This window comes from Salmo salar, chromosome ssa15 (assembly GCF_905237065.1).
Source record: "Salmo salar chromosome ssa15, Ssal_v3.1, whole genome shotgun sequence".
In the NCBI taxonomy this organism is placed as follows: domain Eukaryota; kingdom Metazoa; phylum Chordata; class Actinopteri; order Salmoniformes; family Salmonidae; genus Salmo; species Salmo salar.
Genome location: NC_059456.1, coordinates 103033337 through 103050441, shown reverse-complemented (window position 1 = coordinate 103050441; position 17105 = coordinate 103033337). Strand labels below are relative to the sequence as shown.

The 17105-nt window shown below is 41.0% G+C and overlaps 2 protein-coding genes and 1 long non-coding RNA gene across 7 annotated transcripts; all 3 read right to left on the bottom strand.

The window, feature by feature from the left end:
- Positions 1-5460: 5460 nt before the first annotated feature.
- Positions 5461-6674, bottom strand: LOC123727372 (uncharacterized). The gene is made up of 2 exons (XR_006759365.1): positions 6098-6674; positions 5461-6064 (listed from the first exon to the last, which is right to left on the bottom strand). It is a non-coding gene; the product is annotated as an uncharacterized lncRNA (long non-coding RNA).
- A 127-nt stretch (positions 6675-6801) lies between these two features.
- LOC106572892 (emerin) lies at positions 6802-12001 on the bottom strand. The gene is made up of 6 exons (XM_014147471.2): positions 11705-12001; positions 11374-11475; positions 11046-11080; positions 10810-10892; positions 10637-10693; positions 6802-8212 (listed from the first exon to the last, which is right to left on the bottom strand). Exons 1-6 carry the CDS (start codon positions 11784-11786, stop codon positions 7990-7992), a joined length of 582 nt encoding a protein of 193 aa, XP_014002946.1. The 5' UTR covers positions 11787-12001; the 3' UTR covers positions 6802-7989.
- A 923-nt stretch (positions 12002-12924) lies between these two features.
- LOC106572891 (protein Ycf2) lies at positions 12925-16571 on the bottom strand. 5 transcript variants are annotated; one of them, XM_045696464.1, is made up of 6 exons: positions 16437-16554; positions 16022-16250; positions 13801-15880; positions 13584-13653; positions 13367-13462; positions 12925-13286 (listed from the first exon to the last, which is right to left on the bottom strand). In XM_045696464.1, the coding sequence occupies exons 2-6, from the start codon at positions 16062-16064 to the stop codon at positions 13185-13187; spliced, it is 2391 nt and encodes a 796-aa protein (XP_045552420.1). In that variant the 5' UTR covers positions 16065-16250; positions 16437-16554; the 3' UTR covers positions 12925-13184. The 5 variants fall into 5 exon arrangements, with proteins under 5 accessions (XP_045552420.1, XP_045552417.1, XP_045552421.1 ...); XM_045696461.1 differs by having other exon boundaries at positions 13584-13656; positions 16437-16550; XM_045696465.1 differs by lacking the exon at positions 13584-13653 and having other exon boundaries at positions 16437-16571.
- Positions 16572-17105: the final 534 nt, after the last annotated feature.

Genomic DNA, 17105 nt, shown 5'->3' with positions numbered 1-17105 from the left:
CGGATTAAAATGACAAGAGTTGACAGCTGTATGAGTTTACACAACATATGCTGCAACCTTTTGTAATTTTAATAGTTTGTTTCATATTGGCTGGCTTCCAACAATAGCTGAATTTGCAAAGCTAGCGAGCACCAATTCAGTTTCAGTGGTGTTTGCTATAATCTTTGCTACCCGGGTTAAATAAAGGTGAAATTAAATAAATAAAAGTTCCCTTGCGACAATTTAGCTTTTGCAACGAGACCATTAAATATATTTAAGACAATGGTAGATGAGAGTGTAGTTCTGTTCAGTTTGGACTTCAGTTTATCGCTAACCTTATCACAGGGACTTTGAAGCACTAACTTACATCATCTGCATGCTGATTCCATCTTTGACGACGCCACATAAATGGCATAGGTACTAGCTAGCTTAATAGTTAATATTTGCGCGCTAGCTCTGCATATTCAGCTAGTGTGTGTGTGCGCGATTGACTGGATGAACCTCACGGCAGTTACGTAGCAAGCTAAGGAACTGGCAGTGGATCAAACCATTGTGAGGCAAAGGGCGGGGGGGTCGCAATCTTTTAAAACTTAAAAACGCGCTATTAAGTGTCTATAATCAGCACAATTGCTTTCATTGCGTATTATTAATATTATTTAAATTACATAGTTATGTTTCAGTGATATATTGGAGGGGACAAATCTTATTTTTCCCAGGATGGGGGGGTCGTGTCCCCCCCGTCCCCCCCGGGATTTCCGCCCCTGAATGCAAGCATTATTTCATATCCATATGAGGAGTCTAGCCCCTACTATGTTAGAGCTAAAAGCAGATATGGGCGTTATCCATTGAGTTGAAAGAAAAAGGTGGCAGAAGGCATAGGGGGTTTTACTTCATTTACATAGAGGATGGACCTATGTATTGTATGTGCATAAAAGCAGAGCCGGGGCCGGAAAGAGGGAGTTGTTGTCCGCGGACTGGCTCGGCTTTTTTACTCTGTATTAAAGTCTATATTGAATTTACAAGTTCTTGTAAGAAATGTTATTCTTAAGACAATTTTCCACCACAACGGAACCCACAATTCAGACATTCCTGAGCTGACAACCTTCCTCAGGGATGGGTCACAGACAGAGATAGTGACACAAGACAAGTACCAAAGCACTACGTAGGAGCCATACCAGGGGCGAAAATCTGATATCCACTTTGGAGGGGACAATTACATGAAATTTTCTCAAGAGTAATTCCTGAGGGGGACACCAAAAGTAGTGCTGTAACACATAGCCTACATTGTAATATGGTAAATGTATATTGAGGAACCAAAGAAATAAGGTGTTTGCCGTACTCCTAACTACCGGTACCCAAAACTACACAACTAATCACAACAGCAATACCATTGCCTTTAACAAATCTTAGTTCAGTCACCAGTTTAAGTTGAGAGTGGGGGTATCCATGGCATTTTCCAATTATGTTCCTATTTTACAAGTAAAAAAAATTGAGAACCTTTCATAATGTTGCCAAACAAAGACTCAACAAACTTACCTGAGACTCCCTGTCTCTGCCAGTCTGTCTCTGCATATCTGTCCCCAACTCTGCTGTCTGTGTGCCATCTGTTGCCTGCTCTGCCTAATGACATCATTGTGAAACATTTCCATTAGAATTCCATTTCTTTCTTATGAACATTTTATCAACTAGTCTTTGAGATATTAGGCTACTAGGGTTCTTACTATGCGTTTTGGTGTATTGAAAAATACTCTGATGTCCGTCTTTTATTTTTCTGCCATTTTTCTACCTGGCTGGCTACACACACAGTGTGTAGGTTATTTGCAGTAGGAGATGGGCTTCTATCATCTTCAATCATTCTATATTGGCTTCGATCTAAAAGGTAGCTAGCAAATGTGAAACGGATTAAAATGACAAGAGTTGACAGCTGTATGAGTTTACACAACATATGCTGCAACCTTTTGTAATTTTAATAGTTTGTTTCATATTGGCTGGCTTCCAACAATAGCTGAATTTGCAAAGCTAGCGAGCACCAATTCAGTTTCAGTGGTGTTTGCTATAATCTTTGCTACCCGGGTTAAATAAAGGTGAAATTAAATAAATAAAAGTTCCCTTGCGACAATTTAGCTTTTGCAACGAGACCATTAAATATATTTAAGACAATGGTAGATGAGAGTGTAGTTCTGTTCAGTTTGGACTTCAGTTTATCGCTAACCTTATCACAGGGACTTTGAAGCACTAACTTACATCATCTGCATGCTGATTCCATCTTTGACGATGCCACATAAATGGAATAGGTACTAGCTAGCTTAATAGTTAATATTTGCGCGCTAGCTCTGCATATTCAGCTAGTGTGTGTGTGCGCGATTGACTGGATGAACCTCACGGCAGTTACGTAGCAAGCTAAGGAACTGGCAGTGGATCAAACCATTGTGAGGCAAAGGGCGGAGGGGTCGCAATCTTTTAAAACTTAAAAACGCGCTATTAAGTGTCTATAATCAGCACAATTGCTTTCATTGCGTATTATTAATATTATTTAAATTACATAGTTATGTTTCAGTGATATATTGGGGGGGACAAATCATATTTTTTCCAGGATGGGGGGGTCGTGTCCCCCCCGCCCCCCCGGGATTTCCGCCCCTGAGCCATACACACGACATCTACTAGAACCTGGTAGAATCCTGCATTAGAACATGACAACACTTGTAGGTAGATTTGTTAAGCCATCATCCATATACCAGGCACACTGTAATGAACACTACAATCAACTAACTATAAAAGGACAATGACTACAATGACACTTTGGCCTTTCTAGGCCAGTTCTCATGCCAAAAAGCAGCTACAAGTGAGGAGACTGGACATGAATTCGACTGAGCACTAAGTTCCAATGCCAATGATTTTAATTGTTAAATGATGGTTGAATAAGACTGACGGTCAGTTAAACTATTTCACTATTGACGTCAACAAGAGAACAGCGGACACTTGTTGGACTGAAGAAAGATTCACTTTAAGGCGTCGGCATACTTCAGTTCGGCTAGGCAAACCGAACGAGTGTGGTCGCCTACTCCCTTAAAAGACCTTCGCTTGAAAAACAAGAAAAGAGGCAGTAGTACTGTTTGTCCAGTTTGAGACGCCGTAGCCAGTATATACTTCCTGAAAATAGTATGAATTAATCTAAGGTACAGTAACTCAAGACATCTGTCTTGACGTTTTTGCTCAGGGGACTTTAGTCGTGTAATTTTACATCTAACTAAGACGTTTGGTGCAGTATTTCGCAATGAAAAAAATGTGCATGACAACAAGACCGAAAAGCATCTTATCCCCTCAGCACTCAAATGAAGTGGACACTTCTGATGACGTGTCATGACAACTTGCAGGGCGGGGGAGGAAGGAGTGATTTTTAAATGGACCGTCCTTGGCCGGAAACTCGTCAGTCGTTCACCCCGCGGTGATTATGTTTTCAGCCACCGGTAGTTTGTGGGGGCTGTATATGCTTCACAGTCAATTATGATTGCATGTCTACTTACATTAAATATATAATTATTAATATACGCCTACTATATGATGTCTAGAAAAATGTATTAGCTAAATGACATTAGCCTGCCTAGCTGGAACTTCTGAAGGAAAATGTTTTATTTCTACAATTTCCAAAAGCTAACCAAACAAAAACATCATTACTTTAATGAGACATGTTTGTGCCTTCATGTGCATTAGTAGCACAATTTCTAACTTATTTATATTCGTTTTTACTTACACTTGTATTTTGACTCCATATATTGACGTTGAGGTTTTAATTTTTTGGCGTACTTTTCTTAGCGGATGTACAATCGCCGCGATTTGAATTATGGGGAGTTTCAGGCTCCGAAGTGAACATAACTGTACACAAGCAAACTAGTCTAAAAACGAGGGCTGAGGGGCTGACGTTGCAAACTTCCCTTACTATTCATTTGGACCGCCCACCAAGATGGTGACGGGGATTCCCCCAAGGGCATAAGGCGAGGGTGTGTCTTTTATGAATTGGAACCGCAAACGTCGTCTCTCGTTGAATGACAACAGACTTTACTGAAGAATCACCGACGAAGGGGTTCGGCTTGCCTTTATAAAAAAAAATGTGTGCATGAACAACATTAAAAAACGACACAATTGTCATAATATATGCACAAACTCTCCCGAACTGGTTGTCGGTTTGTAAGCATGCCGATGGATGCCTTCAGTCTTGGCAGCTCCACTCCTGATTGGTGGAGTAGTTTGATAGCCTGGTCCCAGATCAGTTTTTGCTGTTTTGCCACTGTTGGTGAGACAATGACCACAGGAGTGGTCGCTAGCCGTTTTTGATGATACTGGTATTCAAAGCTTTGACTGTGAAATCCATCTATTCGCTTCATGTCTCTTGTTAATATGTTGTGTATTTCCACTATTTATTCGTTGAATCCATTTTTTTATTTTACAAGATTGTAAATTACCACGAGGCTACATCAAGGATCATGAATTCTTGCTTTCACAGATAACAGTCCATGATTAGTTAGAGAAATGTGTAGTTATGTTTGAGTAGAGGGGACCCACGCGACCATAGTTAGGATGGGTCGCACAAACCGATATGGGACCATCTTGCTGGTAGTTATGATGTAGCCTCGGAAGCCCAGGATTCGATCGATCTGGAAGTTAGAATTTGCGAGACTAGCTGATGTCCATCTCCAGTACAGACTGACTAGCTGATGTCCATCTCCAGTAGAGACCGACTGGTCCATCTCCAGTAGAGACCGACTGGTCCATCTCCAGTAGAGACTGACTAGCTGATGTCCATCTCCAGTAGAGACTGACTAGCTGATGTCCATCTCCAGTAGAGACTGACTAGCTGATGTCCATCTCCAGTAAAGACTGACTAGCTGATGTCCATCTCCAGTAGAGACTGACTGGTCCATCTCCAGTAGAGACTGACTAGCTGATGTTCATCTCCAGAAGAGACTGACTGGTCCATCTCCAGTAGAGACTGACTGGTCCATCTCCAGTAGACTGACTAGTTCATGTCCATCTCCTGTAGAGACTGACTTGTCCATCTCCAGTAGAGACTGACTAGCTGATGTCCATCTCCAGTAGAGACCGACTGGTCCATCTCCAGTAGAGACCGACTAGCTGATGTTCATCTCCAGTAGAGACCGACTAGCTGATGTTCATCTCCAGTAGAGACCGACTAGCTGATGTCCATCTCCAGTAGAGACCGACTAGCTGATGTTCATCTCCAGTAGAGACCGACTAGCTGATGTCCATCTCCAGTAGAGACTGACTGGTCCATCTCCAATAGAAACAGTTTGCCCTTTAGTATCTAGAATCTCTGGGTCCCAGGGTTTTATATTTCAGTTCCCACATTCACCGGTATCGCTGTAAGTTCTGTTCACCGTATGTTGCTGGGAATAAATACAAAATATTTATATTTTATTCTCTACTAACCTGTATTCAATAAGTTAAAGAAAGAAATTACAGAAATTCTGTTTGATACAGAAACATTTATTTTAAAATTGGGAGATTCATAGGAATGACTCAAAATGACTGGATACAAAATATGTCAACAGTTACTGTCTTGCTGAAAAGTATTTACTTGTAGACTGCATCCTATTTATTCCCTATATAGTGCACGCGAACTACAAAAGTAGTACACTATATAGGGACTAGGGTGCCATATAGGATGCAATCTGTGCTAAACATTATTGTGTGACCAAAGTGATCTCTGATAAAACAGACAAGTGTCTGGTAACGTCATAGTGAGTATTACAAATGATACTGCAGGTGTAGAAACATGTCTTATGGTGACGTCACGAGTACACGGGGGGCCAGCACAGAAAAAAAAATGTATGAAATTGTATGAAATGTATGCATTCACTACTGTAAGTCGCTCTGGATAAGAGCGTCTGCTAAATGACTAAAATGTAAAAAATGTAAATGTACATCTAACAGAACCACCTCACACACTGAACATTTGAATGACAACACACCTATCACAGCAATTGCATTTGTATAATAGTGTGAATGGAACCTTTAACAGGTCAAAATGCTAAGGCACTTCATTTTCAACTTTAATGCCATTTAGAACCTTGTCATTTAGAACTTTAATGCCATTTAGAACCTTGTAATTTAGAACTTTTAATGTCATTTAAACAACCAAAAATAACAATTGATTTTCTTGTTTATGAAGAAAGCTTAACTTGTGTTTTTGATTCAATTAGACCATGCCCATTTCAAGCTCATCTTCCAAATAAATACCGTTTTTCACAATAGTTAGGCAAGAGTCATTGTTGCTACTTTGTAGTATACCCCAGGACGTAGAGAGAATATGAGGATACTGCGTATGACTGACTAAGCCAGACTATATACAACTAGATAGCACATTGTGTCAGGACTTTTACACAAATAGCCATAACCAAATCATAGTACACTACATGACCAAAAGTATGTGGACACCTGCTCGCCAAACATCTCTTTCCAATATCATGGGTATTAATATGGAGATGGTCCCCCCTTTGCTGCTATAACAGCCTCCACTCTTCTGGGAAGGCTTTCCACTAGATGTTGGAACATTGCTGCAGGAACTTGCTTCCATTCAGCCAGGAGGATTAGTGAGGTTGGGCGATTAGGCCTGGCTCGCAGTCGGCTACATCCATAAGGTGTTCGATGAGGTTGAGGTCAGGGCTCTGTGTAGGCCAGTCAAGTTCTTCCACACCGATGTCAACAAACCATTTATGTATGGACCCCGCTTGGTGCACAGGGGCATTGTAATGTTGAAACAGGTAAGGGCCTTCCCCAAACTGTTGCCACAAAGTTAGAAAGCACAGAATGGTCTAGAATGTCATTTGTATGCTGCAGCTTTAAGATTTCCCTTCACCGGAACGAAGGGGCCTAGAACCATGAAAAACAGCCCCTGACAATTATTCCTCCAACAAACTTTACAGTTAGCACTATGCATTGGGGCAGGTAGCGATCTCCTGGCATCTGCCAAACCCAGATGGTGAAGTGTGATTCATCACTCCAGAGAACTGATTTCCACTGCTTGCTTCAGTCCAATGGCAGTGGGCTTTAGACTTGTGTGCGGCTGCTCGGCCATGGAAACCCATTTCATGAAGCTCCCAAATAACAGTTATTGTGCTGACGTTGCTTCCAGAGATAATTTGGAACTCAGTAGTGAATGTTGCAACCGAGGACAGACGATTTTTACGCTCTAGGCACTTCAGCACTCGGAGGTACCGTTCTGTGAGCTTGTGTGGCCTCAACCACTGTGTGGCTGAGCCGTTGTTGCTCCTAGACGTTTCCACTTCACAATAACAGCACTTATAGTTAATCGGGGCAGCTCTAGCAGGGCAAAAATTTGAGGAACTGACGTTGAAATTGGCCATTATACTTTTTGTCTATGGAGATTGCATGGCTGTGTGCTCGATTTTATACCAGTCAGCAACAAATAGCCTAATCCAACAATTTGATGGGGTGACCACATACTTGTGTATATAGTGTATTTCTGATTTGATACACTATATATATATATATATATATATATATATAGTATGTGGTATATGTATTTACTATAAGCTGTGGACATTACATTTTTTGGAAGATAGTACTGTGAGAAAGTGTCATCACTATTACCCATAGTAGAAGCACCCCATTTTGGTAACATAGCTGTATGATAACAGAATACTATACATCATCTAGTAACTAAATACGAGTCTGGACGGGAGGAAATGTTCTGGCTTTCCTTTGGCAGAATCCAATGTCAGTCACCTTTTTATATAAACCACAAGCACAAAGAATGACAGGCATGGGATTTGCCATAATACATCTGTCAAAATATGAACACTGGGTCGTATTCATTCACACCGTAGTGAAACGTTTTAAAAACGTCCAACGGAAAATTTGCAATTTTATTAATGTATACGTTTTTAAAAAAATACTACCTCCCCATTTTGGACTGTTTTCTTTTGAAATTTTCTGCCTAATGAACACATCCCAGATTTTGGTAAAATTTGATCATTGGATTCTGTTAAAGGGGTTACTCTCTACGGACTCCATGTTGATAAATATGAAGTAGAGGAATCCGGCTACGATCAGGAAGACCAGGAACTGGATCCAGAGAGGGACCAGTCTCTCAGAACTCTCTGTTTTTTCATCCTTAACAACGCCACCTCCAGACTTCACCACAGGCGTTGGTTTGGAGTAGGAGGAGTATGATGGTGTGTTGTAGACATGGGGCCTGAAAACGGGGGGGGTTTAGTCTCACATGACTACATTCAGGTATGTGATCAGAACATAGAAAAGCAGGCTCTTAGCTAGGGGATAGGTCAGTTTCCATAGACACTGAGTATACCAAACATTATGAGCAACTTACCTCATATTGAGTTGCACCCCTCCCCGTTTGCCCTCAGAACAGCCTCAATTCGTCAGGGACATGGACTCTACAAGGTGTCAAAAGCATTCCACCAGAATGCTGGCCCATGTTGACTGCAGTGGAGGCAGCTGAGGGGAGGACGGCTCATAATACTGGCTGCAATGGCATCAAACACATGGAAACCATGTATTTGATACCATTCCACTTATTCTGCTCCAGCCATTACCACGAGCCCGTCCTCCCCAATTAAGGTGCCAACAACCTCCTGTGGTTGACTCCAATGCTTCTCACAGTTGTGTCAAGTTGGCTGGATGTCCTTTGGGTGGTGGACCATTCTTGATACACACGGGAAACTGTTGAGTGTGGGAAAAAAACCCAGCAGCGTTGCAGTCCTGACAAACCGGTGTGTTTGGCACCTACTACCAAAACCCGTTCAAAGGCACTAATCTTTTGTCTTGACCATTCACCCTCTGAATGAACACATACACAATCCATGTCTCATTTAATTTCAAATCTTAAAAAAAAAAAAAATCATTCTTGAACCCATCTCCTCCCCTTCATCTACACAAGTGGATTTATAAGTGACCAATAAAGGGTGATAGACTGACTAGATAAATGCTGTCATGGAAAGAGTGTTCTTAATGTTTTGTATGCTCAGTGTATATACACTGCTTCAGAAAGTAGTCACAGCCCTCAACTTTTTCCACATGTTACAGCCTGAATTTAAAATTGATTAAATTGAGATTGTATCACTGGCCAACACACAATACCACGTGAGGGTGGAATGTTTTTATTTTTTACAAATTATAAAAGGAAAAGCTGAAATATCTTCAGTCAATAAGTATTCAAGGCTAAATCAGTTCAGGGATAAAAATGTGCTTAACAAGTCACATAAGCTGCATGGACTTACTGTGTGCAGTAAGTGTTGAACATGATTTTTGAATGACTACCTCATCTCTGTACCCCACACATACAGATAATTGTAAGGTCCCTCAGTCGAGAAGTTAATTTCAAAATACAGATTCAACCACAAAGACCAGGGAGGTTTTCCAATTGCCTCACAGAGAAGGACACCTATTGCTAGATGGGTACAAATTTTTAAAAACAGGCATTGAATATCCCCTTTGAGCATGGTGAAGTTATTTATTACACTTTGGATGTTGTATCAATACACCCAGTCACTACAAAGATACAGGCGTCCTTCCTAACTCAGTTGCCGGAGAGGAAGGAAACCGCACAGGGATTTAACCATGAGACCAATGGTGACTTTAAAAGAGAGTTTAATGGCTGTGATAGGAGAAAACTGAGGATAGATCACCAATACTAACCTAATTCACAGTGAAAAGAAGGAAGCCTGTACAGAATAGAAAACATTCCAAAACACATTGAGTACCATTCTCCATATTTTCAACCATAGTGGTGGCTGCATCATATTATGGGTATGCTTGTAATCGTTAAGGACTGGGGAGTTTTTTTTTTTGGATAAAAATGTTTACTGAATGGAGCTAAGTACAGGCAAAACTAGAGGAACACCTGGTTCAGTTTGCTATCCACTGGAAGACTAATTCACCTTTTAGCAAGACAATAACCTGAAACAAGGCTAAATCTACACTGGAGTAGCTTACCAAGAAGAAAGTGAATATTCCTGAGTGGCTAAGTTACAGTTTTGACTTAAATCTGCTTAAATCTATGGCAAGACTTAAATGGTTGCCTAGCAATGATCAACAACTAATTTGACAGAGCTTGAAGAATTTTGAAAAAAAGAATGGGGAAATATTGTACAGTCAAAGTGTGCAAAAATCTTACCCAGAAAGACTCACAGCTGTAATCGCTGCCAAAGGTGATTCTAAAATGTATTGACTCAGGGGTGTGAATACTTATGTAAATGAGATATTTCTGTATTTCATTTAATACAGTTGCAAAAATGTCTCAAAACGTGTTTACACTGTCATTATGGGGTATTGTGTGTAGATGGGTGAGGAAAAAAAACAAATATTTAATCAATTTTGAATTTAGGCTGTAACGACAATGTGGAATAAGTCGAGGGGTATGAATACCTTCAGAAGGCACGGAATAGGAATGGAGGATAAATGTCAGAAAGGCAGGAATCACATCCATGAACATGAGCATAGTTTCAGTATCTGTTTGTCATATGGTTCTTGTCGGGATGACAACGACCATATGACTTGGCAAGACGGCATAAAACATTTTAAAAAAAGATTTGGGACCAAGCTATGAAAACATTATTATACATAAACAATTTGAAATCTTTCAAAACAAGAGACTCACTCATCAATGTATTGTCTTCCGCTGCTGTACTCTGGTCTTGATCTTGAATAGAGTTTTCTGCAAAGGAGAGAGAAACAAGTGGATTCATTTTTATTGGTCTACTTTAAATCAACTGACCATAAAAATAAATAAAAAAAACACCGGATAACATAAAAATCTGTAAACAAACGTACTCATCCACAAAGTCCCTCTCACTATACTCTGGTCTTGACCTCATGTAAGGTTTTCCATCTCCTGAAGGCCCTTCACTTATAACCTGCAAATATGAGAAACAGAATAATATTGATGGTAAGATTTTTCATCTATAAAATGAGTTTATTTAACTAGGCAAGTCAGTTAAGAACAAATTCTTATTTACAATGTAGACGCAACTACGAACAAATGAATCAACCCAAGGTTGGATACTTACTGGTGTGCGATAGGTAACGTAAGTGACTTCTTCCTCTGAAATGAAGAAAGAAAAAGTAAACAAACATTCAGTCAGGTAACCTAGGTGTTAGAGAGTCGATCCAGTAACCCAATGGTCGCTGGTTCGAATCCCCGAGCCGACTAGGTGAAAAACCTGTCGCTGTGCCCTTGAGCAATACACTTAACCCTCATTACTCCTGTAAGTCGCTCTGGATAAAAGCATCTGCTAAACGACAAAAAATATAATTCCTGATTTCCACTTAGCTCAGTCTAAAGATAGTATGTGTATGCATAATGTAGCATTGTGTTGTCATGTATGTATAACTTACGCTCTTCTCTGTAGAAGGTTTTGTCTGAGGATGGTTTTGTGACTTTCTTGTCTTTGGCCATGGCCTCTTTTAGCTTCTTCTCATACAGGGGTCTTGTAGTGTCTCCAAAAATGCAGAAATGTTAGATGTGGCTCAGTAATGCAATGAAACCATTGCTACATAACTATTATAATATCATCAATACGTTTGAGACTGTCTGGTCATAGACATAACGTTAGACTAGTAGGCTAGGAATGAATAGCTAGAGTAGCTAGCTAAAACATAATTCAGCTGAGGGCTGGGTAAGCTTAGCTAGCTATCGTTAACGTTAAAAAATGAAAGCATGACTTACCAACGATAGGCCCGTGCTTAATTCCATACTCGTCCAACAATTCCATGATTTCTTGGTCAGACTTACTTCTCAGTGTGGCCATACTGTCGCCTATATATTTTGCTCTTTGATTGCAACGGAAAATGACTCGTGTTGACTGGCTACATTAACTACAGTTTAATTAGCAAAAATCGACAATGTTCTGGCACCACCCACTTCCACACATTGCTACCATAGAAATATTATGAACAGAACGGACTTGGACCCTCAGACCACAAAGTTTCTAAAACCCGGAGGGGTAATATCGCGAGACTTCCGGGAAAAAGCTTTATGAAACGGGAACAAACAGTTTTTCAATTTTCGTCATAAACGACATTTTATTCGAAGGAGTGCGTTTGAATTGACGGTTTGCACATGCGCAGTTCGGTGCGAGACGACTGAGACGACTGTTAGGACCCGACGACGTGTTTCTAAAGCATGAGATTAGTTAGCCAACACCACCGTGTCATCGGGGATTTCAATTTGGATAAGAATGTAAATAGTTGATCTGTATTTTGAATTTAAAAAATGATATTTGGATAATAAAGTAAATTGTTCATCTGTGATTTGAATTAAACATTTTTGACCGTTCTTCATACTGTGCTGTCTTTGGTACTACCCTGGCAGTTTGACTGGTACACTCGCAATGGTTGCCTGTTATTATGATGCGATAATTTTAATGGTAATGTAGATTTGTTCATTTAAATTATGTTAATTGTTGTGGCTCATGCAATAGAATGTACGTATTGTAATGTCAGTTGAGTTGGATCAACAAATCACAGCATAAGTAAGCATTTCACTGTTAGTCTACACCTGTTGTTTACAAAGCATGTGACAAATACAATTAATTTGATTTATATTGATGGGTGTACTTCCTGCTTTTACTTCCTGCTTTGCTCCTATGGGTGGGTACACTCCCAATGACCACCAGTCCAATCATTATACCGTCATTGACTTGAATAGCGGATATCCGTTTGATTCATTCTATTTATATGATTGTTACAACGTTGTTTCAGGTTCCTCTTTAAAAAAAAAAATCATCCGTGACAGCAGCCTCTTAGGTATATCTTATGCTCTGGCAAGAGTCACATAGTACCAGAGAATTTAGACAATAAGGCTTATATTTGTGTGGAAAAGCCAAGCACCGAACTGCGCATGTTACAGATATCTTTGATGTAAAACAATATATAAAATACTGAACCTTAAAGTTGAATGGGAATATAAATAGACCCCTTTTTATTATCCATCAAACAGATGAAGACATGTTACAGATGAAGTCACATTACAGATGAAGTCATGTTACAGATGAAAATGAAAGTGACAGCAACTACAGTATAAGGAGATAGTATTTTCCTTACAAGTAAGCATTTTTTACTTAGCTGCTGCTACTTTATTATGTAATTATTTTCAGGCATATTGACAATACAGTACAGTTGTTAGTAAAAACTGTATTTGGTCCAGATCACCAGTCCAAGTCCAGTAGGTCTGTTGTCCACCAGAATGTCAAAAGTCCAATCAATGTCAAAAGGGCCATCTTCAGCAGGAACTTCAGCACCCTCAGACACTACACAAACACAGTGTGTCAGAGGAATCCATCAATTTCATGAAGCCCTTTTTACAGAAAGTTGTTGGTTAAAGACTTACCCGGTCTCTCTTGCTGTGTGTCCGAGGTATTTTGCTGAGATCTTGTAGTTCTCCTTGTGGCTTCTGACTCTCCTGAGTCTCAGGCTCACGCTGCTCCTGAAATAGACACACTGCATTGTCATGTGCTGCTGGTGGCTAAGAGAGAGAGAGAAAGTGAGAGAGCGAGAGAGAGAGAGAGAGAGAGAGAGAGAGAGAGAGAGAGAGAGAGAGCTCTCACTTCAAGCCTTGCTGTAGAATCCAGGTCCTCATCTCTGTCAGATGAGCTGTCGACCAAATCCGTGTCACTGCTGCTAAGAACGTAGTAGACAGACAGTAATATAGGAAATTATTTCACTTATCTATCTACCACAGTGAACATGTCTTGTTCAAGTAGAAACAAGCATTTCCTGGTTGGCGGGTGTCTTGAGTAATTTTATGGAGGCAATTTCCCTTACCTGTCTGTATATTCAATGACTTGAGGCAGGGGATCCATGCAGAACTGAACTCTAGGCTTCCTCCCTGAAAAAGCATCTTCTGTTTCCATCGCCTCCTTCTCCTCTTCGTCATTATAGAACTTGTAGAATGCCTCGATTCTCACTCTCTCTTGTTTCCAACTCCTCTCCTCCTCTTCTTCATCATCTGCAAATTGTTCCTCTCCGACTGTGATTCCACTCCCCTCATACTTGTAATTTACAATGAAACCACTCCTGTCCACGTTATTATCCCCTGTGTCCCAGCTTATATTGGTGTGAAGGTGGTTCTCCAACGTTCTTTCTAGCTCCGGCGGGATTTCTGGAAGATACTCTTCTTTACCCCAAATGCAAGTCTCCCCTTTGTCCTTTCTTAGTTCAGTCTCCAACGTACAAAATTCTCCGGGAAAATTATCCTCAGAGTCAGATGATGACATGTTGCCTGTACTCCTCTTACCCCTGTTAAACCTGGTTACCTCTGCTGTACTGGGTCCGGCCTCACTGTGAAGGGTAAAAGTGGGGACATCGGAGATGGTGTCTGAAAGATGCAGGTCAGCAACACTCTGCTTGGAGCTGTTCTCCTCTCCACCCTCCCAGTCAGGTAGAGGTGAAACATCAGATCCGCAGTCTCTCTGAGGAATACCCTGGTATCTTGGCAGTGCTGGGTGTTCTTCATTATGCTTCTCTGGGTCTTCATCCTTCTCATCCTCACTGGAGCCATCACTGGAGCCATCACTGGAGCTATCACTGGAGCTATCACTGGAGCAATCAGCTTCAAGATTGTCTTCAATAATCTTGCCCTTGCCCATGCTAATGTCAATATTGATATTACACATCGCACAATCTGCAAAATCTTGTTTGCCTTCTACGCTCAGAGAGATAGCAGGTATTGCATCTTCCTTTTCATCTTCCTCTCCCTGTACATGGCTATCCTTCTGCTCGGTTATTTCTCTCTCCGGGTAGACATTCTGGTCTATCTTTAAATGACCCTCAGAGGGACTAGACAGTGTGCTCCCATTTTTGTTTCGCTCTCTCCCTTTCCCTCCATCCTTGTCGTATTCACTCGGAGAGAAGTCAGAGGGGTAATCTGCAAAGCTTTCACCCGCCTCTTGGTGGTCGTCCCCTAGGAAGTCCTTAATTTTCTCCTCAAGCGGGTGTTCCACAAAGGTATTGACCATAAGAGATTGCAGATTCTGTGTTGCTGCTGGATCAGGACAATCAGAAACAATCTCTGGAGCTCCATGTTCATCTTGCTCTTCTTCCTCTTCATTCTCCTGGGGAAAATGTGGGGAGAGTAAGTTCACTTCTTTCTTTCCCTCTTCTCTCTGGTTTTCAGTGATAGAGCTTGTCAGGACCTCCAGGTCTGAATCAGATGATTTCTCTTGATTTTCTTCAGCCGTCGGTTTCTCCTCTTCTTCAATCCCTTCACTTATATCTGCTGTGATCTTCATGGTGTCATCTTCAGTAACACTCTCAAAATAACTCACATCACTGTTCTCGTAAGCACCTTGCTCTATGTTTCTGATGTTAGGGTTTTCCCTCTCCTCTTGGGCAAAAGGTTGTCCTGTAGTTATATTTTCTATATTCTCTTCGTCGTAGTGAACAACCACAGACCTAACCCCTGGGGAGCCAATGTTCTCTATTCCTGTGTCCTCTTCTTCTCCTGAGTCCATCTCCTCTTCTTCCCCCTCCTCTTCCTCCTCCTTGCCCTCCTCTTCCTCCTCTTCCTCCTCCTTGCCCTCCTCCTCTTCCTCCTCCTTGCCCTCCTCCTTGCCCTCCTCCTCCTCCTCTTCCTCCTCCTTGCCCTCCTCCTCCCACTTCTCCACATCATCAATATGTTGTGTATCTTCTTCAGTCAAACTCACATCATATGTCTTCACTGAGATATGGTCAGGTACAGTTCCAGTTTCTCCACCAGGCTCTTCCTCTTCCTGTCCTTCATCCACATCTTCCTCTTCCTCTCTCAGCACTGGTAATCTTCCAGAGGACATTTCTGTCTTGGCTTCGTCAAAATCGAGAGGCTCAAAGTCGAACCCTCCTTCAGGGAAAGATGGTAGGGATGTGTCTGCAACAACAACATCAACATGGCAAATAATGACAGACAGAAAACCCAAGCAATAATATATGAATTGTAACTTTCCGGAAATGATTGTACTAAATGTCAGTGAAGGTGCAGTGTTCTAACTACAACCTGCATAACGCTTACCTGAAAATGCATCCGTTAACAAATCAGCAAAGTTCTGTTCCATCTTCTCTAGGTAATAGGTAAAGTCAAACTATATGTCATAAGATTTCTGTGCCTTTTAAGTTATTCAGTTTACCAAGAGACACGTTTTGGCAAGATTTGAAAGCATCTTTAACAACAAAATTCTTCTGATTTCTGACAGGAAGAGAGTGTGTTAGGTTTCTCGTCTGTTATTGCTTCAACTAGCTTCCTGTCAAAATAAGGGGATGCAGAAATAGATCAAAACTCATCGACAAGTAGTGACAGACAGGACAAAGAGAACAACAAAATAATTTAAAAAAATATGCAAATTGAAATGCCACAAAACCCAAGTCTGTTAAAAGGCTTTGGTTGTTCATAAATGAAGTCCCACATAGGAAGATGTTGATGTACTCACCGTAGATTCAGCACATAAGCCGTGCTGTGGTTTTACTTTCCGATGTCTAACACAAGACCCAGCCCTCCCTCCCTCAGAGATGTAGGCTACCACTTCCACCCTGACTGTGTCTGGCTCTATCAAATGAAGCATCGTCTGTATAGGGCAGGCCCTAATTTATACTGAACAAAAATATAAACGCAACATGTAATGTGTTGGTCCTATGTTTCATGAGCTGATATAAAACATCCCAGAAATGTTCCATACACACAAAAAGCTTATTTCTCTCAAATTTTGGGCACAAATTTGTTTACATCACTGTTAGTGAGCATTTCTCCTTTACCAAGATAATCTATACACCTGACAGGTGAGCCATATCAAGAAGCTGAACAGCATGATCATTACACAGGTGCACCTTGTGTTGGGGGCAATAAAAGGCCACTAAAAATGTGCAGTTTTGTCACAACACAATGTCAAAGATGTCTCAAGTTTTGAAGAAGCGTGCAATTGCCATGCTGACTGTAGGAATGTCCACCAGAACGGTTCACTGAGAATTGAATGTTAATTTCTCTACCATAAAGCTGCCCAGGACCTCCACATCCGGCTTCTTCACCTGCGGGATCTTCTGAGACCAGCCACCCGGACAGCTGATGAAACTGAGTATTTCTGTCTATAATAAAGCCCTTTTGT

What these genes read in the sequence shown, in the direction of transcription:
- LOC106572892 (XM_014147471.2), bottom strand. Translation starts at nt 11,786, where the DNA reads ATGGCCACACTGAGAAGTAAGTCTGACCAAGAAATCATGGAATTGTTG. An exon ending in TAAGCACGGGCCTATCGTTG is followed by an intron (nt 11,476 to 11,704) that starts GTAAGTCATGCT and finishes GCATTTTTGGAG; the next exon opens with ACACTACAAGACCCCTGTAT. An exon ending in AACCTTCTACAGAGAAGAGC is followed by an intron (nt 11,081 to 11,373) that starts GTAAGTTATACA and finishes TCTTCATTTCAG; the next exon opens with AGGAAGAAGTCACTTACGTT.
- LOC106572891 (XM_045696461.1), bottom strand. Translation starts at nt 16,064, where the DNA reads ATGGAACAGAACTTTGCTGATTTGTTAACGGATGCATTTTCAG. An exon ending in GTTAACGGATGCATTTTCAG is followed by an intron (nt 15,881 to 16,021) that starts GTAAGCGTTATG and finishes TTGTTGTTGCAG; the next exon opens with ACACATCCCTACCATCTTTC. An exon ending in CACACAGCAAGAGAGACCGG is followed by an intron (nt 13,287 to 13,366) that starts GTAAGTCTTTAA and finishes GTGTTTGTGTAG; the next exon opens with TGTCTGAGGGTGCTGAAGTT.